Source organism: Triturus cristatus, chromosome 3_2, assembly GCF_964204655.1.
Source record: "Triturus cristatus chromosome 3_2, aTriCri1.1, whole genome shotgun sequence".
Classification (NCBI taxonomy): domain Eukaryota; kingdom Metazoa; phylum Chordata; class Amphibia; order Caudata; family Salamandridae; genus Triturus; species Triturus cristatus.
The window spans coordinates 95,162,621-95,180,738 of NC_140584.1; the positions used below are offsets into that span (position 1 = coordinate 95,162,621).

General features: G+C 43.6%; 1 protein-coding gene across 1 annotated transcript in view; it reads right to left on the reverse strand.

The window, feature by feature from the left end:
• Positions 1-6,933: 6,933 nt before the first annotated feature.
• Positions 6,934-18,118, reverse strand: part of PDIA5 (protein disulfide isomerase family A member 5) — a 796,394-nt gene continuing 785,209 nt past the window's right edge. Inside the window, exon 17 of the mRNA XM_085647317.1 lies at positions 6,934-10,840. Within this exon, the coding sequence (XP_085503443.1) occupies positions 10,763-10,840 (78 nt within the window). The 3' untranslated portion in view covers positions 6,934-10,762. The remainder of the gene's footprint in view (positions 10,841-18,118) is intronic.

Consider the following 18,118-nt stretch of genomic DNA (forward strand, 5'->3'; position numbering starts at 1 on the left):
AGAACCCGAGCAAATGCAGGAGAACGGCCGTAGTCTGGAGGTGGGAGATGACTGCCTGGGGCGAGCCTGCCTACAACAACCTGTCGTCGAGCTAGGGGAAGACTGAAACGCCTGAGCTGCGACCACCGCCATCACTTTCATGAACACCCGAGGGGCCCTGGTAAGGCCTAAGGGGAGCACGGCAAACTGAAAATGCTCCTGGCCTACCGTGAACCGCAGGCAATGCCCGTGGGCCGGCAGGACGGGAATATGAAAATATGCACCCTGCAAGTCTAACGCTACCATCCAGGCTCCAGGGTCGAGGGCAGCCAAGACCTGAGCCAGAGTCAACATCTTGAACTTCTCCTTCCAGAGGAAGCGATTGACGTTCCTGGGGTCCAAGATGGGGCGCAGGCCCCCTTTCTCCTTCTTAGGGACCAGAAAGTAGTGGGAATAACAACCACGTCCTACTTCTGGCCCAGGAACACGCTCGATGGCCCCCTTGGCCAAGAGGGCCAGGACTTCCTGTTGGAGAAGCGCAAAGTGATCCCCCGACATGCGGTAGAACTGAGGTGGCATGGCTGACGGGGCAGACTCGAAGGGGAGAGAGTAGCCCCTTCGGACGATTTGCAGCACCCATCTGTCCGAAGTGACAGAACGCCAGTGGGGAAGGTGATATTGAATCCTGCCACCCACCGGCGTGGGGTGCACACCAAAGCTCGGACTAGGAAGGCTTTGAGGCGGACGCTGCGGGAGCGGAGGTGGACTGTCCCGCACCCTGGCCCCCTGTGCTGATACGGCGGCCACCACGCCCGCGGCCATGCTGAGGTTGGTTCTGCGCAGGCTTCTGGCTGAACGAACGTGTAGGGGCACCCCTTCCGTGGTCATGAAAGGAAATAAAGGCAGACGTGGCCGGACGCGTGGTGGAGAGACCCAAGGACTTGGCCGTAGCCAGAGAGTCCTTAAAACGCTCCAGCACACTGTCTGCACAGGCAAGTACCATCAAAAGGCATGTCCATGAGGAAACTCTGAACATCCCTTGAAAACCCCGTGGACAGCAGACAGGCGTGGCGATGCAGGGTCACTATCGTGGAGATTGCCCTACCCAAAGAGTCCGCGGTGTTCAGCCCACACCGGATGGCGAACTTTGCGGCGTCTTTCCCCTCTGCAACAGCTTGGGAAAGTACAGCCCGAACCTCCTACTGGGGCAGTGTCTGCGCCACCGTGTCCCACACAGCTTGAGAGTAGCGGCCCAAGAGGCATGAGGTGTTGACTGACCGCAGCCCCAAGCTGACAGAGGAAAACAACTTCTTGCCAAACTGCTCCAGCTTCTTTGATTCCTTATCCGGCGAGGCGGTAGGGAATGCGCTTTGGGAAGTGGAGGCCTGGAGGACCAGGCTCTCCGGAGTTGGATGGTTTGTTAAAAATGCAGGGTCACCCGGTGCCAGGCGATGACGCCTGGCCACGTTCTTATCCACAGGAACCCCTGTGGATGGGCTAGACCAGGTGCCCATCAAAACATCCGTTAAGGCCTCCTTGAACGGAAGCAGAGGCTCCATAGAACTTGCTGCCGGATGAAGAACTTCAGTGAGGAGGTTGGTTTTGAGAGTGACAGTAGGCAGATCAAGGTTAAGGGCCTCAGCTGCAGTACGGAGCACCACAGTATACGTGGCACCCTCTTCCATAACAGTAGGAGGGGACTGAAAACCAGGCTGAGAGGAGAGGTCAAGACCACCTGCATCCTCCGATTTGTCCGCCCACTCCTGTTCCGACTCGCACTGCCGTGCAAGAGGGTCCTCAGACCCTTCCCAGTCGTCCCCCTCCACGACCGCCCGAGGCACAGGCTGCTGAGGTGGGGGAGGGACAGGGGAATACAATTGGTCCAACGGTGCCGATCCGGCTCTATGTCCCAATTAGGGTCTCAACCCAGAGCAAAATTGTCCGGAAACCCGGGCAAGGGCGGGGGTGGGACGAATGGGACCCATTGCGGCGCCGGAGCCAACGGCGGAGGACCTTGCGGTGCCGGAGCCGCCGCCTGCACCGGTGGCAGAGCCGGCGGCAAGCAAGAGCCCTCAAGTGGGACCGCGGGGCCCAAAGGCACGCCGATGGGAGCCCGAGGCCTGAAAAGGCGGTCCATGGTGGCAAGAAATTCTTGCACCTGGGCCGGAGTCGCTGACGGACCCGGATAAGATGGGTAGGCTGCAAGACTCTCAGGCTCTAACGGAGCCGCGGGGGAAGTACCCCTGGCCCCCTCGTCCGCGTCCGGAGACCTACGGGGGGACGTCGGAGAGCACAAACGCTTCTTCGACTTTTTCTTGTGACGTCTCTTACCCGATTCAGAGTGTGAAGACTTCGACCCCAAGGAGCGATGATGATGGTTCCGCAGTTGATCCCTCGAGCGACCCCTTGACCTTGAACGGCACAGAGACGACTGCCGGGCCTCCAGCCGCTTTCGGGACTGCTCCCGCAAAGCCTTCGGAGCCATGGCCAGACAGTCGGAACATGACCGGGAGTCATGGTCGCGCTCCAGACAGTAGAGACAAACGTCATGGGGGTCGGCCACCGACATCGTACGGTGACAGGCCCCTCAGGATTTAAACCCAGGCATCCCTACGCGGCACCAGGAGTCAAAGACTCAAAGAAGTAGAGACAAAAGTCTCAAAAAAGTAAGTCAAAACGTGACTAGGGTACGTGCTCTAACCGGATCTGCGCTTGCTGGTGCAGAAAAAGAAAGAACTGATGTCAGCACGCATGGGTGGCGCCTAAGTAGTCTCTGTGATGTCATCTCAGCGCTTACGACGCCAGCGACGGACACTGAGTCGCACGACGCCACCTACCGACGCGCAGGGGTACTGCTGACGAAAAACTTTCCGGATCCAGTCTGACGCCTGGGTATATTCTAAGGTAAGGAATCTATCACTAACGTGTCTCTTTCAGATTGTCCTACCATCAATATACCATAGGAAAATTCTGAAAGGTACAACTTGATTCTTATATGCAGCTAGTATAAATATTTAATTAAAGTTAATTGCTCACTACTTTACGCAACCTTGCTGCATCTCTAATAAATCTAACCTTCCCTTTATCGGCACAAGGCCATAAAAGTACATAAAACACAGGATTAGTTCAATCAGTCGATACTTGGTTGAATTAAACTCTTTTTAAAAATCTATGTGTCCACAGAGATGGTTGAATGACAGAGCACACATATTTAAACAATGTGTGCCTACTATGCTGCCTAAACTCGGAATGCGTCTGAATAATGCATTATTTTACCATGCATCCCTTTAACATGGATGTCTTCATCACACATGCCTTTACCATGCAAGTTTGTGGTAAAGTCATGACTGGTTTAGGGATGTGTGGTAAAGATCATACCCTATGCCACCTGCCCCTAGCCCTAACAAGTACTCCAACACCCCCAAGCCCTATAAAATACACCAGAGCTGCCCTGAGCCTTTAAAGCTAACCCAACCACCCCCAAGCCCTAAAAGCTACCCCGACTTCCCCGAGCCCCAACTACCCTGACCCCCCTGAGCACTAACAACTTCCCTGACCACCTGGGTCCTAAAAACTACCTTGACCCCTGAAGCCCTAAAAAACTACCCCGACCCCACATAGCCCTAAAAAGTACCCCAACCCCACCCTGGGCCCTAAAAACTACGCCAACCACCTCTGAGCACTAAAGACTACCCAGACCCCCCCCCTGAGCCCTAAAACAAACCTGACCCCCCCATAAGCCTTAAAAAGTACCCCGACCCCCCGCATGAGCCCTAAAAGCAACCCGTCCTAAAAACAACCCCACCCCAGTCATATCCCTGAGCCCTAAAAGCTATACCCAACCTCTAAACACTACTCCCCAACACCCGGCTCCAGCCCTACTTACCTCACCGCATCCTCTCCCAATCCTTCCTGTTCCGGGGCCCGCCCATCTCAGCAAATAGACCACGCATTGCCTTAACCAATCATATGCGTGGTTAAGGCAAGAGTGGTTGTGCTTGCTTGGAACAGTCCAAGTGGCACTGTCCACGTTGTTCAGGCCGTTTCTGGATAGGGACGGCACATGTATGCTCTTTTAAAACATGAGATAGCTACCAGGTGAACTTTAATTTTGGTAAACTTCAGTCCTGATTTAGTCAGTTCCAGAAGATATAGGATTATTTGATAGCCTGTATTGAAAAGGATGTAATCCTTTGGTCTTAAACCACACACAAAACATTTTCAACTTCGTAACATATGTCCAGTATGAAGAGACAGCTCTGGCTGTCCAGGAGCCAAGCTGATAATCTGAGGGACTGTGGGTTGTGATGGGATTCTGGCCCAACTTCTGGACAAGAGATCTGCCCTTGATTTCAGCAGTATAGAAGACAACTGCGCCAGTTGCCGCAGGTCTGTGTACCAGTATCGTCTAGGCCAGATGGGAGCAGCGAGAATCAGCCTGCAGGGTTCCCCTTCATTTTAGTGATCACTTTTGCAGGAAGCAGAATAGGTGGAAAAGCACGAGCAAACATCTACCACCATCCTTTTAACAGAATCCCTCTACCCCCGATTTTGGTTGTGTGTGCTTACTTGCATAGGAATGCCATTTCATGTTTTCCCTTGTAACAAAAAGGTTTATTTTCAGATTGCCCCAGATTTGGAGTACTCCCTTCAGGACACTATCCTTCAACTCCCACCTGTGACAGTCTCTTAGTGTTCTGCTGAGAAAATCCGCTTGATTGTAGATTTTCCCTGGGGGATGTTATGATCCATTGTAAACTACTCAATGCCACAATTTGTAGCTTCTGTACAAGGATTCAATAGCACATTCCACTCTGCTTGTTCATACAGAACATCGAGATAGAAATGTTTTTTTGGACCAACACACACGAGTTGTGAATACGCAAGAGAAAGGATTGTAGCATTCTCCTTACAGACCAGACCTAGAGCACATTTATGTGCACATGTGTTTCCTGTGGAAACCAAAGCCCTCTAGTAGAAAGGTCCTGTAGCTGAGCTCCCCATCCCTCCACAGAGGCATCTGAGGTGGCCACAAATTGAGATTGTGGCTGATGCAATGTGAGAACTGTCTTGTAACATCCACCAGGAACAGAGCCCTTTTCAATTTCTCAGTTAAAGCTACCGTCATCGAGCGAGATGGAAATTTGAGTCCACAGCTTGTACAATTTCTCCTGCATAGGTTTTGTGTATTATGCAAAAAATTTTATATTATGCGTGGCGACATCTTGTCTAGAAGTCATTTCAGTAGGCCTATTTTTATGTCTCCTATTTCAGTAATTGTTTGGCTAATGTAGCTAGAGCCATTTGTCTTTTCATAGATGGATATGCTTTTGAATTGGCAGCCTGTTATTGCTCCTTAGAAGTGAATCTTCCTTGAAGGTGTGAGAGAAATAGGATTATGTTGAATGGAAGACATATTGACATGAAAAATCCTATACATGCGTCTATTGAGCTGTTTGTAGAGCTAATAGAGGGAGGCTTTGGGCATCCAGTCATATAGTTAAAGGTAAACTTAATGTCCTCGATTATGAAGTGGGGTTGCGACTGGAGCCAGGCATTTGATGAAGATTTTGGGTGCAGATCAAAGGACAAAGGGAAGAACTCAAAATTGGTAGTGGATACCTCTACTCCCAGAAACTTGCAATGCCTTCAGTGAACTGTAAAGTGGATATACGCAGTTTTGAGATATAATAATGCCATGCCTGTGTTTCTCATTCGGAGTGGAACTATCCCCTGGAGTGTCACCATTAAGAATGATTCTGTGTCGACGGTGGTGTTGGTAAAACCTTTTCAAATGGTAACCTACATAGGTTCTCTAGGTGTGTTCTCCTCTCTAGTGGCACTGATGAGGGCTCATCACCGGTAGTTATGGCAGTTGGCGGGTTTACTGTTGACAATGGGGTATCTTGAATTGTTTTCGTCAGCAGAGGCGACTGTGGTCAAAGGTGCTGGAAAATTACTCTTTTTGTGCTTATCTGGAGAATGTGTGCCTGCTGTCTTATTTAGAGCCATTTTGTGTATCTTCAGAGGCCTCTGTTTTTTTTTGAGGATTCAGCGCTATAAGGCTTTTTTCTCTCTTTCTCCCACCAGACTTATAGTGACTGGCCTGAGATAATTCCCTTAAGAAGGCTGTTCTGTTGCCTTATTTCCTGACTCCCTCGTAGAAGTCAGATCATTGAGGGTCTTTGCAGAGAGTGTTCTTCAGATCTTACAGTCCATAGCTTTGTGATCTGGTAGATACAGGAAATACATCTCTTGTAATGGTCGGCTGAGAAAACACTAAATGTTCCCACAAGAATCACAAGCTTTCAAAAAGGCTTCTCGTGGATTCAAATGTACATCAAAAGCACAAGTAAAAGGCTTTAAAAAGTTCACGTATATGAATTGAAGCAACAGCAAAGCTGTAGGACTCCCTTCCACACGATGTGCAGCAGAAATCTGTTATGAAACCGTCTGGGAGGGACAAGGCCAAGAGCACATTCACCTCTTTGTCTGATGTTTGGTTCCTCTAGAATGTGGTGCTAACAAAGTGGACGCTGTCTATGGCCTTTTTAATCGGTCAGTTCCTTGTACTGCTGTGTTAAAAGTTACAGAGATACTTCCACTCTGATGATGGGGAAATGATTTAAGCATGCAAATCTATAAAGGATCCAGTGCTGGAGAATGTTTCAACAGCACTGCGCCTACTTACCTTACTGAAAAAAATAGCATTTTTTAAAACACACTGTTTAGAATAGCTTAGATCAACAGTAGTAATAAGGACTACTGCAGTTTTCCCAATCTTTCCTGTGATGTCTCAAAACAGGTCTGTCAATATCTAGACCTTGCAAACTTTGATTATATGTGATGGTAGGTTGCAATGTCTAGTTGCTGTTAATCATTTTTCATTCACAATTGCAAAGAAATAACATGATATAAATGCTGTATTTCCTGCAAAATGATAAATCACACACATTTAACATTAACATACTTTAAATCATTTATTATGAGGTCGAAATGAAACACAGAGTAAACCCAGGAAGACACAAGTAACTCCAGCATAGATGAAATGTAATATTAACAAGAGGGCAACCAGGTACATCCAAGTGCAATATATAAACAATGCAACAGTTTTCAGAGAGGTCTGAACAGTTGAAAGAGCTCCTTCTACAAATACATTTTACACATGTTCAAACAATATTCGTGAAATATAATATTCATGTTTCTACTTTGGGAAAAAAGCAAAAATTAAGACCCCTTGGAAATGTAAACATAGTATATTTTACATATCACTTTGTTGTATATCAAAAATAGTATGCATCTTTTAAATGTACAATGCCATAGAAGTATTTATTATATGCATTCCCTGTGCCCTGCTCATAGCTTAGACAGATCAAAATTACTACAATATATAGGTGCTGCTTTGACCTATGTCAACAGTCATTGACCAGAAAGTGCACACAATAGGTTCATGTCTGAAAGCCTTAAACTAACCCATGTTGGCAAATTCTCTACAATTTAAACAACACAGCCTAAATTATGCAAACAAAGCAAACAATTTTGTTATAAGGAAAAACAATTAAAATCTGTTGTGTCTGAGTGGGTGATAAGTGCTAGTGTCTTTATTAACACACAATGATTGTTACATGATCCCTGAGCACCCAAAACATCGTGCCCCTTTCGCCTCAACCTTCTCCAAAGGCCTGATTGACATCTTTAAAACACTAACTAAAAACTAAGGGCCTTATATAGGGTATTTCAAACAAGATACGCTGACAAAACATGATAGTAATATCGTCCCCCTATTAAAAGTGTCTTAGGCTATAATGTACGTGACATGACGCAGGTAGGATATCTATCACATTTGTGATGGAGTATCATGTCCACCTTACTCTAAATAAAGCCCCAAGTCAACTTCCACTGTGGAATGGCACAAAAAAGCACACTCTTCTCATCAATTATTATAGCCCCAGTTTTTTGATTTGCCACATAAAACAGAAAGAAAAAGAAGTAGCACACTTCATCCTGACCATGCCTGGGAGAAAATTACTCTTCCATTTCTGAAATATCAAGTAAACCAAAGAAGAACAAGCAACACCACTGAGGGCAGAAACACTGCAAAAGACTATATTTACCATCCACTTGCTTGAAATCTCTGCTTGTTGATAGGGACTCTAGATCTAAGAACAGTTGTCCAAAAAATATATAAAACACAATTCGGTATGCACCGTGTTTAATACGAAAGATCAGCTTACTGCCATTTGAGAAAACTGAAGAGAATGCACAGTTATGAGAGAGTCATCACCCACAGAGGGAGCAATAGCACCGTGGGCAGAGAAATGCTGTCTCCGTTGCCACCTGAGATCATTTGCAGAGGATGGTTACCTCATAGTTATCACGAAACCAAAAAAAACACGTTTGCAAATAAATGTGCAGAATTTATGAACATAGCAATTTTAACAACAGTCACTGCAAACTATAAAAGATAATTGCATAGAAGCGAGGTGTCCATGTGAGTCAATCTGCACATAAGAGACAAAGCAGCTTTTTAAAGAAATTATGGCCTGCAATGGATTCTCAGTATTTGCATTAAGCAAACTGCAATACCGGTTCCCTTAAAAAAAAAAAAAAAACATTCTAGCACAGTATGTACATCTGTTAACCAAGCTGGGTCTTTCCCAATGTAAAGCCTTGGGGGCACAATATTCAGGCCAAAACTTTGGAATCCTGCTTCCTTTGGACACCTTTCTAGGTACAGTGTTTTGCCTACGACCTGAAACCTCCTACTGCAGCGATAGCCCTTTCTGCAACCCTTTTCTCTGCACTCACATACCCTGACATTTTTAGAGGTTGATGACTTTTCTTTGTCAACATTCTCTGACACTTCCTGGTGCCCAGACTTCAGTGGCACAGGTGGGTTTTTTTAACGTTTTGATGAATACAATACAGCCACCACAACAAATTGATGGATACACTCCATAATGCACACACAGAAAATCTACCCATGTTAGGCAGATAACCTGCAGCTTCTTAATGCTAAAGAACCCCCATTGTTTGCTCTCTTAAGACCTACCTGGCAAGTTTGTGTTCTCTATTTAGTGTCTTATTTTAATGTAACTTTCCACTATCAACGCGCTGGTGATCTCCTTCCTTTCAGCTATGACGTCCTATTTCGTCAATTTCCAGCCACCACAATGACATTCACTACAGCCCACCTTTCTCACCAGTAGATCCAGAACTGTTACACATCACAATTTTAGCAAGAGACAATCTCAAACTCAACTAGCCAAATTTCGCAGACACTCCCCATTTCAGATGCCTCCAGTTTCACACAGACACTCCCACACCTTCAGTTTGCAAAATATACTCCCACACTTCTAAGAACAACATATACCCACTTACTAATTTTCTGTAGCAATAACATTTCCAGCTTATTATTTTTAAATATTCAACTTTCTCAATCCTAACACATCCGATGCCTGCCACAAAAGACAATTGACTCTTGCTCTCTCCAATCACCTTCCCTATGTTTTTTATGGCGAGATGTGTAATATGCCAGTTTATGCAGACAATCGCAGTGCTCTCATAGCTTGTTTACATTGCCTTGGGTAATCACATCTACTGCATTCTCGCTTCAAGTTACCCTGATCTTGGCTGACATTTTATTCTGATTTTCGGGAAAACCCCAACCTGGTGGTATTTTACTGCACACTCCCTTTCTGGTGATATTCTTGAGTTGCCCTTTATTCAGCTAGTACCATCTTCCCTTGTGGTAAGCAACTCCGGTGTTCAATTCTATGATCAGTCATTTGTTAGTTTTTTTTGGCACCCATGTCTACGCTCTGTTTTGTTTCCCTACTGACATTTGCTGTGTCCCCACTTCCTTGTAGGCTCAGTCTGGGTATATTCATTTTGACCTCACTTCCTGATAGCCCCATCTTCAGTGACACTTTATGCCCTCTAAATTTCTTGATGTCTGTCACTCATCTTAAATTATTTGCACTGTTTTTATTCTTGGATGAACCCTCGCTGGTGAGATCCATCTAGCTCTCATTTCGTGAAGCTTCTTTCATTCATAAAGTTATTTATGCTCACACTCCATGTAAGCAGTTTCTTTGGCAAAATCCCTTGCACTTCCTATTCCTGGAACGCTCCTCTTTTTCACGGCTATTTTAATCTTCGTTTGTTGGCAGGTATTAGGTGCTGCTTCTCAGGCCCAGGCGAATTGCTTAATTTTAATAACTATTGACACTATTGTTTACTGCGTAAGAATTGTGTAAGTTTAAGTACTGCATCCAAATACGAACATGTTTCATGTATTTAAAAAAATATCAAAGGTGGCAAAGAGTAAATGAAAATCTTTGTTGCCACTGAAGGCTACTTCCGCAGCATCGGATTTACTATTGGTTCAACCAGCAGAGAGCAAAGTCTCAAAGAAAAAAAAAAAGTGCGTGAGCAGCAGCAAATCAGTACTATATGGTGTTCTTAACTGAAAAATGTGCAAGTGGTAACCATGTCCGAGAGCTTGCCTCACTCTAATTACATAAAAAAAAACACCCGTCGAGCTGAAAATATTCTGTAGGCCATAGTTCACCGTCAAGCAAAATACGAGAACAGACTACTTTATTTGATTAAAAAAAAAAAAAAAAAGTCACTGAACTTAAAGTGGTTTGGTTGATTTCCAAAACTGTACAAAATGGATGATCTATATCTCTGTCTTTAGAATCTGGAATCTCAGTTGCAGTAGGTAAAGTGTGAATTTAGAATTCTTCACAGTGCAGAGGAAGCTTCTACCAAGCCAGTGTTACAATTCCTCCTTCCGCTTTACTTTTCCATGGTCTCTTTCGCGTAAGGATCTCATGAAGTTGGAGAATCCTGCTCCCTGGTGTGACAAAAACAGATACTGCGTCAGTAAATTTAAATGATGTAAGGTTGCTACAAAATATGTGTCCCAAATGATTAATTTTCCTAATACCAACATGTAAACAATCAAAACTAAGAACGAACAAATAAAGCTCTTTTAAATAATGGCAAAAAACTACAAATTACAACCTAGCAAGATCTGTAAAAAGGTGCACAAACTTGCCCGCTGCTAAATTCCAGGTAATAGTCATGAAAAATAGTATTTAATGACATTTATACAGCAATACCAGTCTACAGCATTTGTTAAAATTATTCTGTAGCGCAGGAACTCCCTTTTCATGTTTTGTAGTTAAAGACACAACTGAGACAACATTCAAACGGTTTAAAAAATCAACAATAAGTTTTCAATATTACAGTGTGTATTACTAAAAATGAAAGGAGATAATTTGCCTCATCAGCCTACTTAATAGTGACTAAATTGACACAAAACCTAAGACATCTGAAGCATCAATACAAATATATTTTGTTTTATGAAATATTACATTTCCTCTAACTGTTTATTTCCTGATTAGCCCGACAAATGTTACTTCCCACCTAGTGGTGGGGCAAGACACTGCTTCTCAAAGCGCTTCATGAATGGGATACACATGGATGTGTGGACACAATCATCAGTGTCCATAAGATAACCTTAATTGCAGGTGTTTATGGGTAGGGTGTTAGTGATACGAGAAAGGGTTGGAATAGTAGTAACAGACATCATAAAGTTAGCGACTGGATACTGTCTTTACTCCTAACCACTGGGTATATTTTTCAGAAAGAGAAAAAATAAGGAGGATTAGACTTTACAGCAACATGCAGCAAATCTCCTGGCAAATCCAATATGGGAAACGTTTCCTTAGAGGGTCCACAAAATGCACCTGCAAAATGTACGCAGGGTAAAGAGATGCCTCAGACCACTACATGCCTGGAGAATGCAATCTAAGTAACCTTAGCTCAAGTAAAGTGTGCATAGATATTTGCAGTAGGAGACACCCCATTCAGTGTGCAGCATTGCTGGCTACAGGACGTTTTCCGCCTTGCAATGTAGGCCAGGGAGGTCCAGTGTTTGCATACATGCTAATATGAGCAATCAAAATCTGGTCAGAGATTAAAATATTGCAGTACTTTACCGGTACAAATATATGGCACTCTTAATATCAATGTTATGAATGACCATTTTTCACAAAGCTTTGGTGTGTCATTGCAGTAAAGCTCAACTATACAAATATGCTTGTTAAGATGGATGTTGGACAATACCTTTGGAACACAACTGCGGTAGGATCAGTCAAAAGAACTACATTGTCTTGACCGGAACGGCTCAATTCCAGGAAGAAGCTTAAGCTCATAGGAGGTAACAAGATTGAATAGTTTGTGACTAAAATGGAGAGCAGCATGCAGTCGTCCTGACGGGGAGAAACAGTTAAAGTATACCAAGCAGATGATGCTTGATAGGGAATGGAAAATACTCCTCAATTTGTACCTGTAGATGCCTATTGTTGACTGAATGTCCCCAAGATTACCATTATAGTGGATGAATAAGAAGCAGTTTGTAATTATAATTTCCTTGTGGCAGCGGTTCTTAACAAATGGTTCAGGGACCCTTGGTGGTCGGCGACTTCTTAGAAAATACAACATTATTAACAGATAAATAAAGTTTATATAACAAAGGAAGCAAGACTGCAAAGGCTCTGTAAATGTGAAGGAATTTGAAAATGAAGGCTGAAAATTACACTGGTATCTTCAAATTGATTTTTGGGAGCAGTGAAAGTGCATCTAACAGAATATAGCATGGAGGAGAATGGTGGCCTCAATTGAATTATAGAAAAAAACTCCAATATCCCCACTAGAATTACAACGTTTATTTTATTTTTGAGAACTAAATAAAATATTTAACCATTTGTGTATTTGTTTGATGAATGCATGTTTGTGTAATGTTTTACAGTTCAAATCATCAAAATTGCTTAGGCGGGGATCCCAGGATCTCAACAAGCATTGGCATAGCCAATAGGTCTCGCCTTTGGGACCTTATAAATATTTTTGGTTTTAGCCAATGTTTCTTGCTATATTGGCGACAGCCCTGCAGCTCACCCAACAATAACGTTTTACAAAAAAACACAAAACAAGCATTGACAAAGCCAGAAATTATGGCAGCCAATCCCAAACCTGCTGGCTTTGTAAATGCTTGCTTGATTACATGATGTTGGCGAGACAGCTGCAACTGTTACTAAGCCAAACGCAACATCAGAACTAAATGAGCTTCTCACAGCTCAAAAGGGACAACTGCATCGCTCTGCAAATGATGTGACTCATTGTAAAATCTTGAGTGTGGCTAATCTACTTCCATCATGCTGTGATTAATGACCATTGGCCTTGTATTTAATATTGAAGTCTTTGGAATCAGCAGACTCGTTTTATAATCCTGGTTTCCCCACTTGATGGGTTTGTGTGATAGTGGGCTAACATCTGCTGTCCACCTGTTACTTTAATAGCTAAAACTGTGAGCACAAAGAAACAATATGAAGCACTAAATAAAATAGTTAAAATTTTGTGATAACTAGGTTCAATTGAATACCCATGAACCCTTGGAGTTTGAGCAAATACAAGCATTGGTAAAGCCAATAGGCTCGCCTTTGAGAAGCATTAGCAGATCTTTTGCCTTTGCAAATGGTCAACAGCATCAGTAAAAAAGAAATGCTTGCTGCTGATGCTGAGGAGCATCAGTAAAAGAAACGACAACACAAAACAAAAATTATGACGTATGTGTACACCTGTGTCACCAAGCAGTAAGGCGCATTTATGAGGCCACTGCAATTTTGGTTTTTGACCCCAGCATGATGATATATGTGTACATGTGCGTCACCATGCATGCATACTCATACTTAATGATGTGGTGGTCATGGACAGAAAAGCACCCGCAGTTAAAGCCTGGATCCAAGATGTCATTTTCAGTCACACTCAACTATCGACGTTCTGGGAGCTAATGCCCGCAGCCTCCAGGCCAAAAGATATATAGGGCCACTTCTTAGCCTTGCGAAAAACACTCCAGGAAGACATCCCGGACTCTCCTACACATGTTACACTCCACACTTCACAGTCACTCGAAACACATGCAGAAGCGCACCCAGTTTAATTAAAGCCTCTCGAATGGTTGTCGGAACTCGACGTTTGTTGGCCGAGCATGGTTGGTTCAACACGAGTAGCTGATAATATTGGTATGTTGTGCTCTCCATGAGAAATTGACTACTGTCTACTGTCTTTAATTTGGTGATGTGAGATATGTATGAAGCCGCCTATCCGTTTTTGGAATAGTTTTTTATTTTATTTTTATTTGCCTGTTCACACTTTAGGGGCAAAGATGCTCTTTGGTTATTCAATCTTGATAAAGCAATGCTGAATGTGTATTGTTGTAAAAAATTTAAATAAATACATTTTTTAAAAAACAATGATGTGGTGGTCATTATGGCTTTTTTTTAAAACTGCCATTCTAAGTTGTTGGACACCGAAAGAAGACGATGGGCGGGAGTGAGGGAAGCATAAGACAAACTACTGGGGCTGGGATGTGAAGGCGAGGCAGCACCGGGTGGGGAGATAGCAAGAAGACACATATGGAATGATGACAGCCAAATAAAGAAGTACTAGCAACGGCAATAGGCCTGGGCTTAATATACTGATGCATGTAGCATTAACCTAGTAGACTGATACACACAAGAGATCTCTGGCAGAAAATGACAGACAGGACTATAGTTGTAAAGTAGTCCATCAGACAGTTCAGTGCAAGCACTCAAGAGGGTGGGAGTACATCCAAATAGCCATAGCAATAAGTGAGAGATGAAGGCTGTGCTGAGCAAAGGCATGACTGGCAATGTCTCAGGCCAATGGCTGAAATAGGCTGATTGAAGAAAGCCAATGCTTGAAGGGGACAGACCCAAAACACCCCCCTATGTACATTGTTAGCAATAGTTTTGTTTGATAGCTTTACTGTCAAAAAAACAGAACAAAAAGTCGTTTCTTGAATGTAAGTAATGGAACAATAGGAGCCATCCAATTAGAAAATGGTAATGAAGCAATGCTCAGGGGACGGACAAACACAAGAAGAGGTAGGTAAGTTATCAAATAGCAAGCAAGCAAAAGTGAGTGGCTAGAAAGTCAACAAATGATAAGCAGTAGGTTGACCAGAGTATGTGTTGGGATTGTACAAAACAGGCCTTTCAACAACATGCAGCCAAAGGGGTCTGCAGGCGGGACCTCAAACAAGAATAACAACAGTGAATAACATGTAAAAAGGACTCGATGCTGCAGCCTGCAGTGTTATCTTTTCATGGTAAGGCATGAAGTGGATTTTCCACATGCCAAAGAAGTCTTCCACTATACCACAAACACCCAAGCCCTGCACTATTAATACATTAACACCCAGGCTTATCTCAAAGGCACTCTTCATAGGCAACAGCAGAAAATAGATTTCAGAGGAAGACATAGGTGTGACTACAAAGTCAGATACCTCTGAATTTCAGATTACAGGACACTCGGGGCTCACATTAGAAAGGAAAACCAACATGGTGCAGGAAGTGTAAAAACAGACAGGAAAGTGAAACACATGAAAACAAACATAAGAGACCGGCGAATTGTGGGTTATTCAAAAATGGAACTGGAGATTTTGAGTGGATGGGGATAAATGCTAAAGAAGGGTCTAACTAACAAGGAATAAGAGGCAGGAGGCGCGGTGGGATGCATCAAGAAATGGGGAGAGCAGAGGAGAGACAAAGATGGAGGTAGCAACAGAACAGGCACAGTAGTAGAACAATAGGGCTTCTCTGCCTTTCGTTGTCACTGATGTATGACAAGTGATTTAGAGGAACACCCACATCTAAAGAGATGACACCGATCCACCAAGCTGACTTATGAAATGTCCTTACTCGAACCCATTGATGAAGATGGCCTCACTTATGGAGTTCTGACACTTCCCTATCTACATCTGTAGTATTAAGGGTATTTATTATATTGTGTTTGATGTCACTATTCATACATGTTTATTATGCAGAATGTTGTTAGGTCTTAAGTAATTGTGTTCTATGGAATGCTCACGGGGTTCTGGTAACTGTCAGGTAAAACCAGTAGCCTGCGTTTCCTGGACTGACCTGGATGTTCCTGCTGTTGTGTGTTCTTATCTTTTGGAGTAAAGAAACCTACTTATGGAAACTGCATAATGCCCTGTGGAATCTTTATGTGCCACCCCATACACTACATATTGATACCAGGAGTGGGAGTAGTGAATGTGGGTCCATGTAAAGAAGCCAACAGCGTCTTCGATCGAAGTAAAAAATGTGTGCGTTTGGATGGAGAAACAGAATTGGAGCATCGCGGCAGACTACAAAGTAGCGGTGAGAAATAGTTTCCCTTTTTGAGGGGCTTACCAGAAGAAGGGCAACAGCAGTTGCTGGCTCGTGACATGGCAGTGATTGTTTCTGCGTGTGAAGCGTTTGCTCGCCCCACGGCAATGATTGTCCTGGCACATGAGGTGCTCCCCGTGCTCAGCTGGCTCATTCTCTGTAGGGCAGAGGAGCTCACCCCAGAAAGTGTTGCGCGAGAGTAGCTCACATTGGGTTTAGCGGAGCCACATAACATCACATTAGCGACATGCATCGGACATCAGACACGAGTGGCCATTTTGTTTGGGTCCTTATTCAAAAGTGTGCGCCACATGTGGCTTTCTCACATGCTTCAGACATACAGTAATTACAAGAGTTCTTCAAAGCCTTATTTCTTTGCGACAGGAGCGTTATCTTTACTCAAAGTTTTTTGTAGAGACTTTTAAGGCAGGATTTGTGTACTGTGATTTGTCATGGCTGTGAGTCAAGGATCTGGGCAACCACCTCCTTTTCTACATAGAGCTGGCAAACCAGAAATTAAATGGAAAGAGTGGTTGCCCATTTTTGAGACCTACATTGCTGCAATTGAAGCCTTTGGTTATGTATTCGTGAGACAAATGGCCCTTTTATGTAATCTCTTGGGTATCGCAGGACAAAGAGTATTTGGCAATTTACCTAGAGCTCCCACGCCTATTGAGGGAAACGTGCCTTGGAATGTGTATTTGGAAGCGAAAGAAAGTATGCATAGACAATATTCTGAAGAGCCAAGTGTGCTCCTTGAAAGACACAATATTTGGAAATGTAAACAATCTTTTTTTTTTATCCGAAAGTATACAGCATTTAACGACATAACAGTATATCCAATATATTCCCACCCACCCCACACCCAAAGACCATTGCTGGTCTTTGTGGAAAAACCCAAAAAACAGAGATAAACAAAAATAACTAGAAAAACCGAAACAGAAAAAGAGAAGTCATGTTGCAGTGAAGTCTTCCACCTCTGACATGGGTAAAGGGCAAGCTGATATTAAAGGCACCAGCTTAATACCCCAGCAGCCAAACATATAGGCTTAATTTCTCCGACCCGTCGCTTAGTTATTTTCAAGCCATTTTGTCAAAGGAGCCCACGTGCCCATCCCCTTGACTCTTGATCCATGCCCCTTTCTAGCATATACTGCTGTTTCTAGCCTATAAACGGCTAAAAGTCTCCCCAACCATTGTTGGCCCGTAGGGGGTATAGGATCCAGCCAATGAGTGGCCAAACAAAGTCGAAACACTATCATAGCGACATATAAAAAAGTTTGAATCCGGGCAGGTAAGTGAGACCTGCTCACCTCCAATACTATCAATTGGTGGGCCATCTCTACTTGCTGTCCCAAGTAGGATTCAAGAATAGCACCAACTTCCCTTTAAATCAGGCCTAGCTCAGGACAGGAAGCAAACATGTGCACAATGTCAGCCGCAGGATAGCGGCAGCGTGGGCATGAAGCTCCCACACCTCCTCCCTATTTAGCAATCTTCTCGGGTGTTATATAGAGATTAAACCACGTCTTGAAACATTGAAGTTGAAGGTTTGTAGCAATACAAGAAGTTTGGGATAGATTTAGAGAATCTTCTACTTCCCTCGGTTCAACCAGAAGCCGCTCCTGCCACCGTCCCACATGTTTGGGTAAGTCAATCAATCAATCAATCAATTTATCTTTATTCGGTTTTCATATGATATAAAAAAAAACATAAAAGCACAATTTTCCAACAGTAAAAACAATTTCATAGCTCATTAAAACATTGAATGTAAAAAAAATATTTTCAATTGATAATTTCGTGTCACCGTCATTAAGCTCTATAAGCAAGCACTGTAAACAATCGGAGGTTTCTTTAAATAGGCAAATATG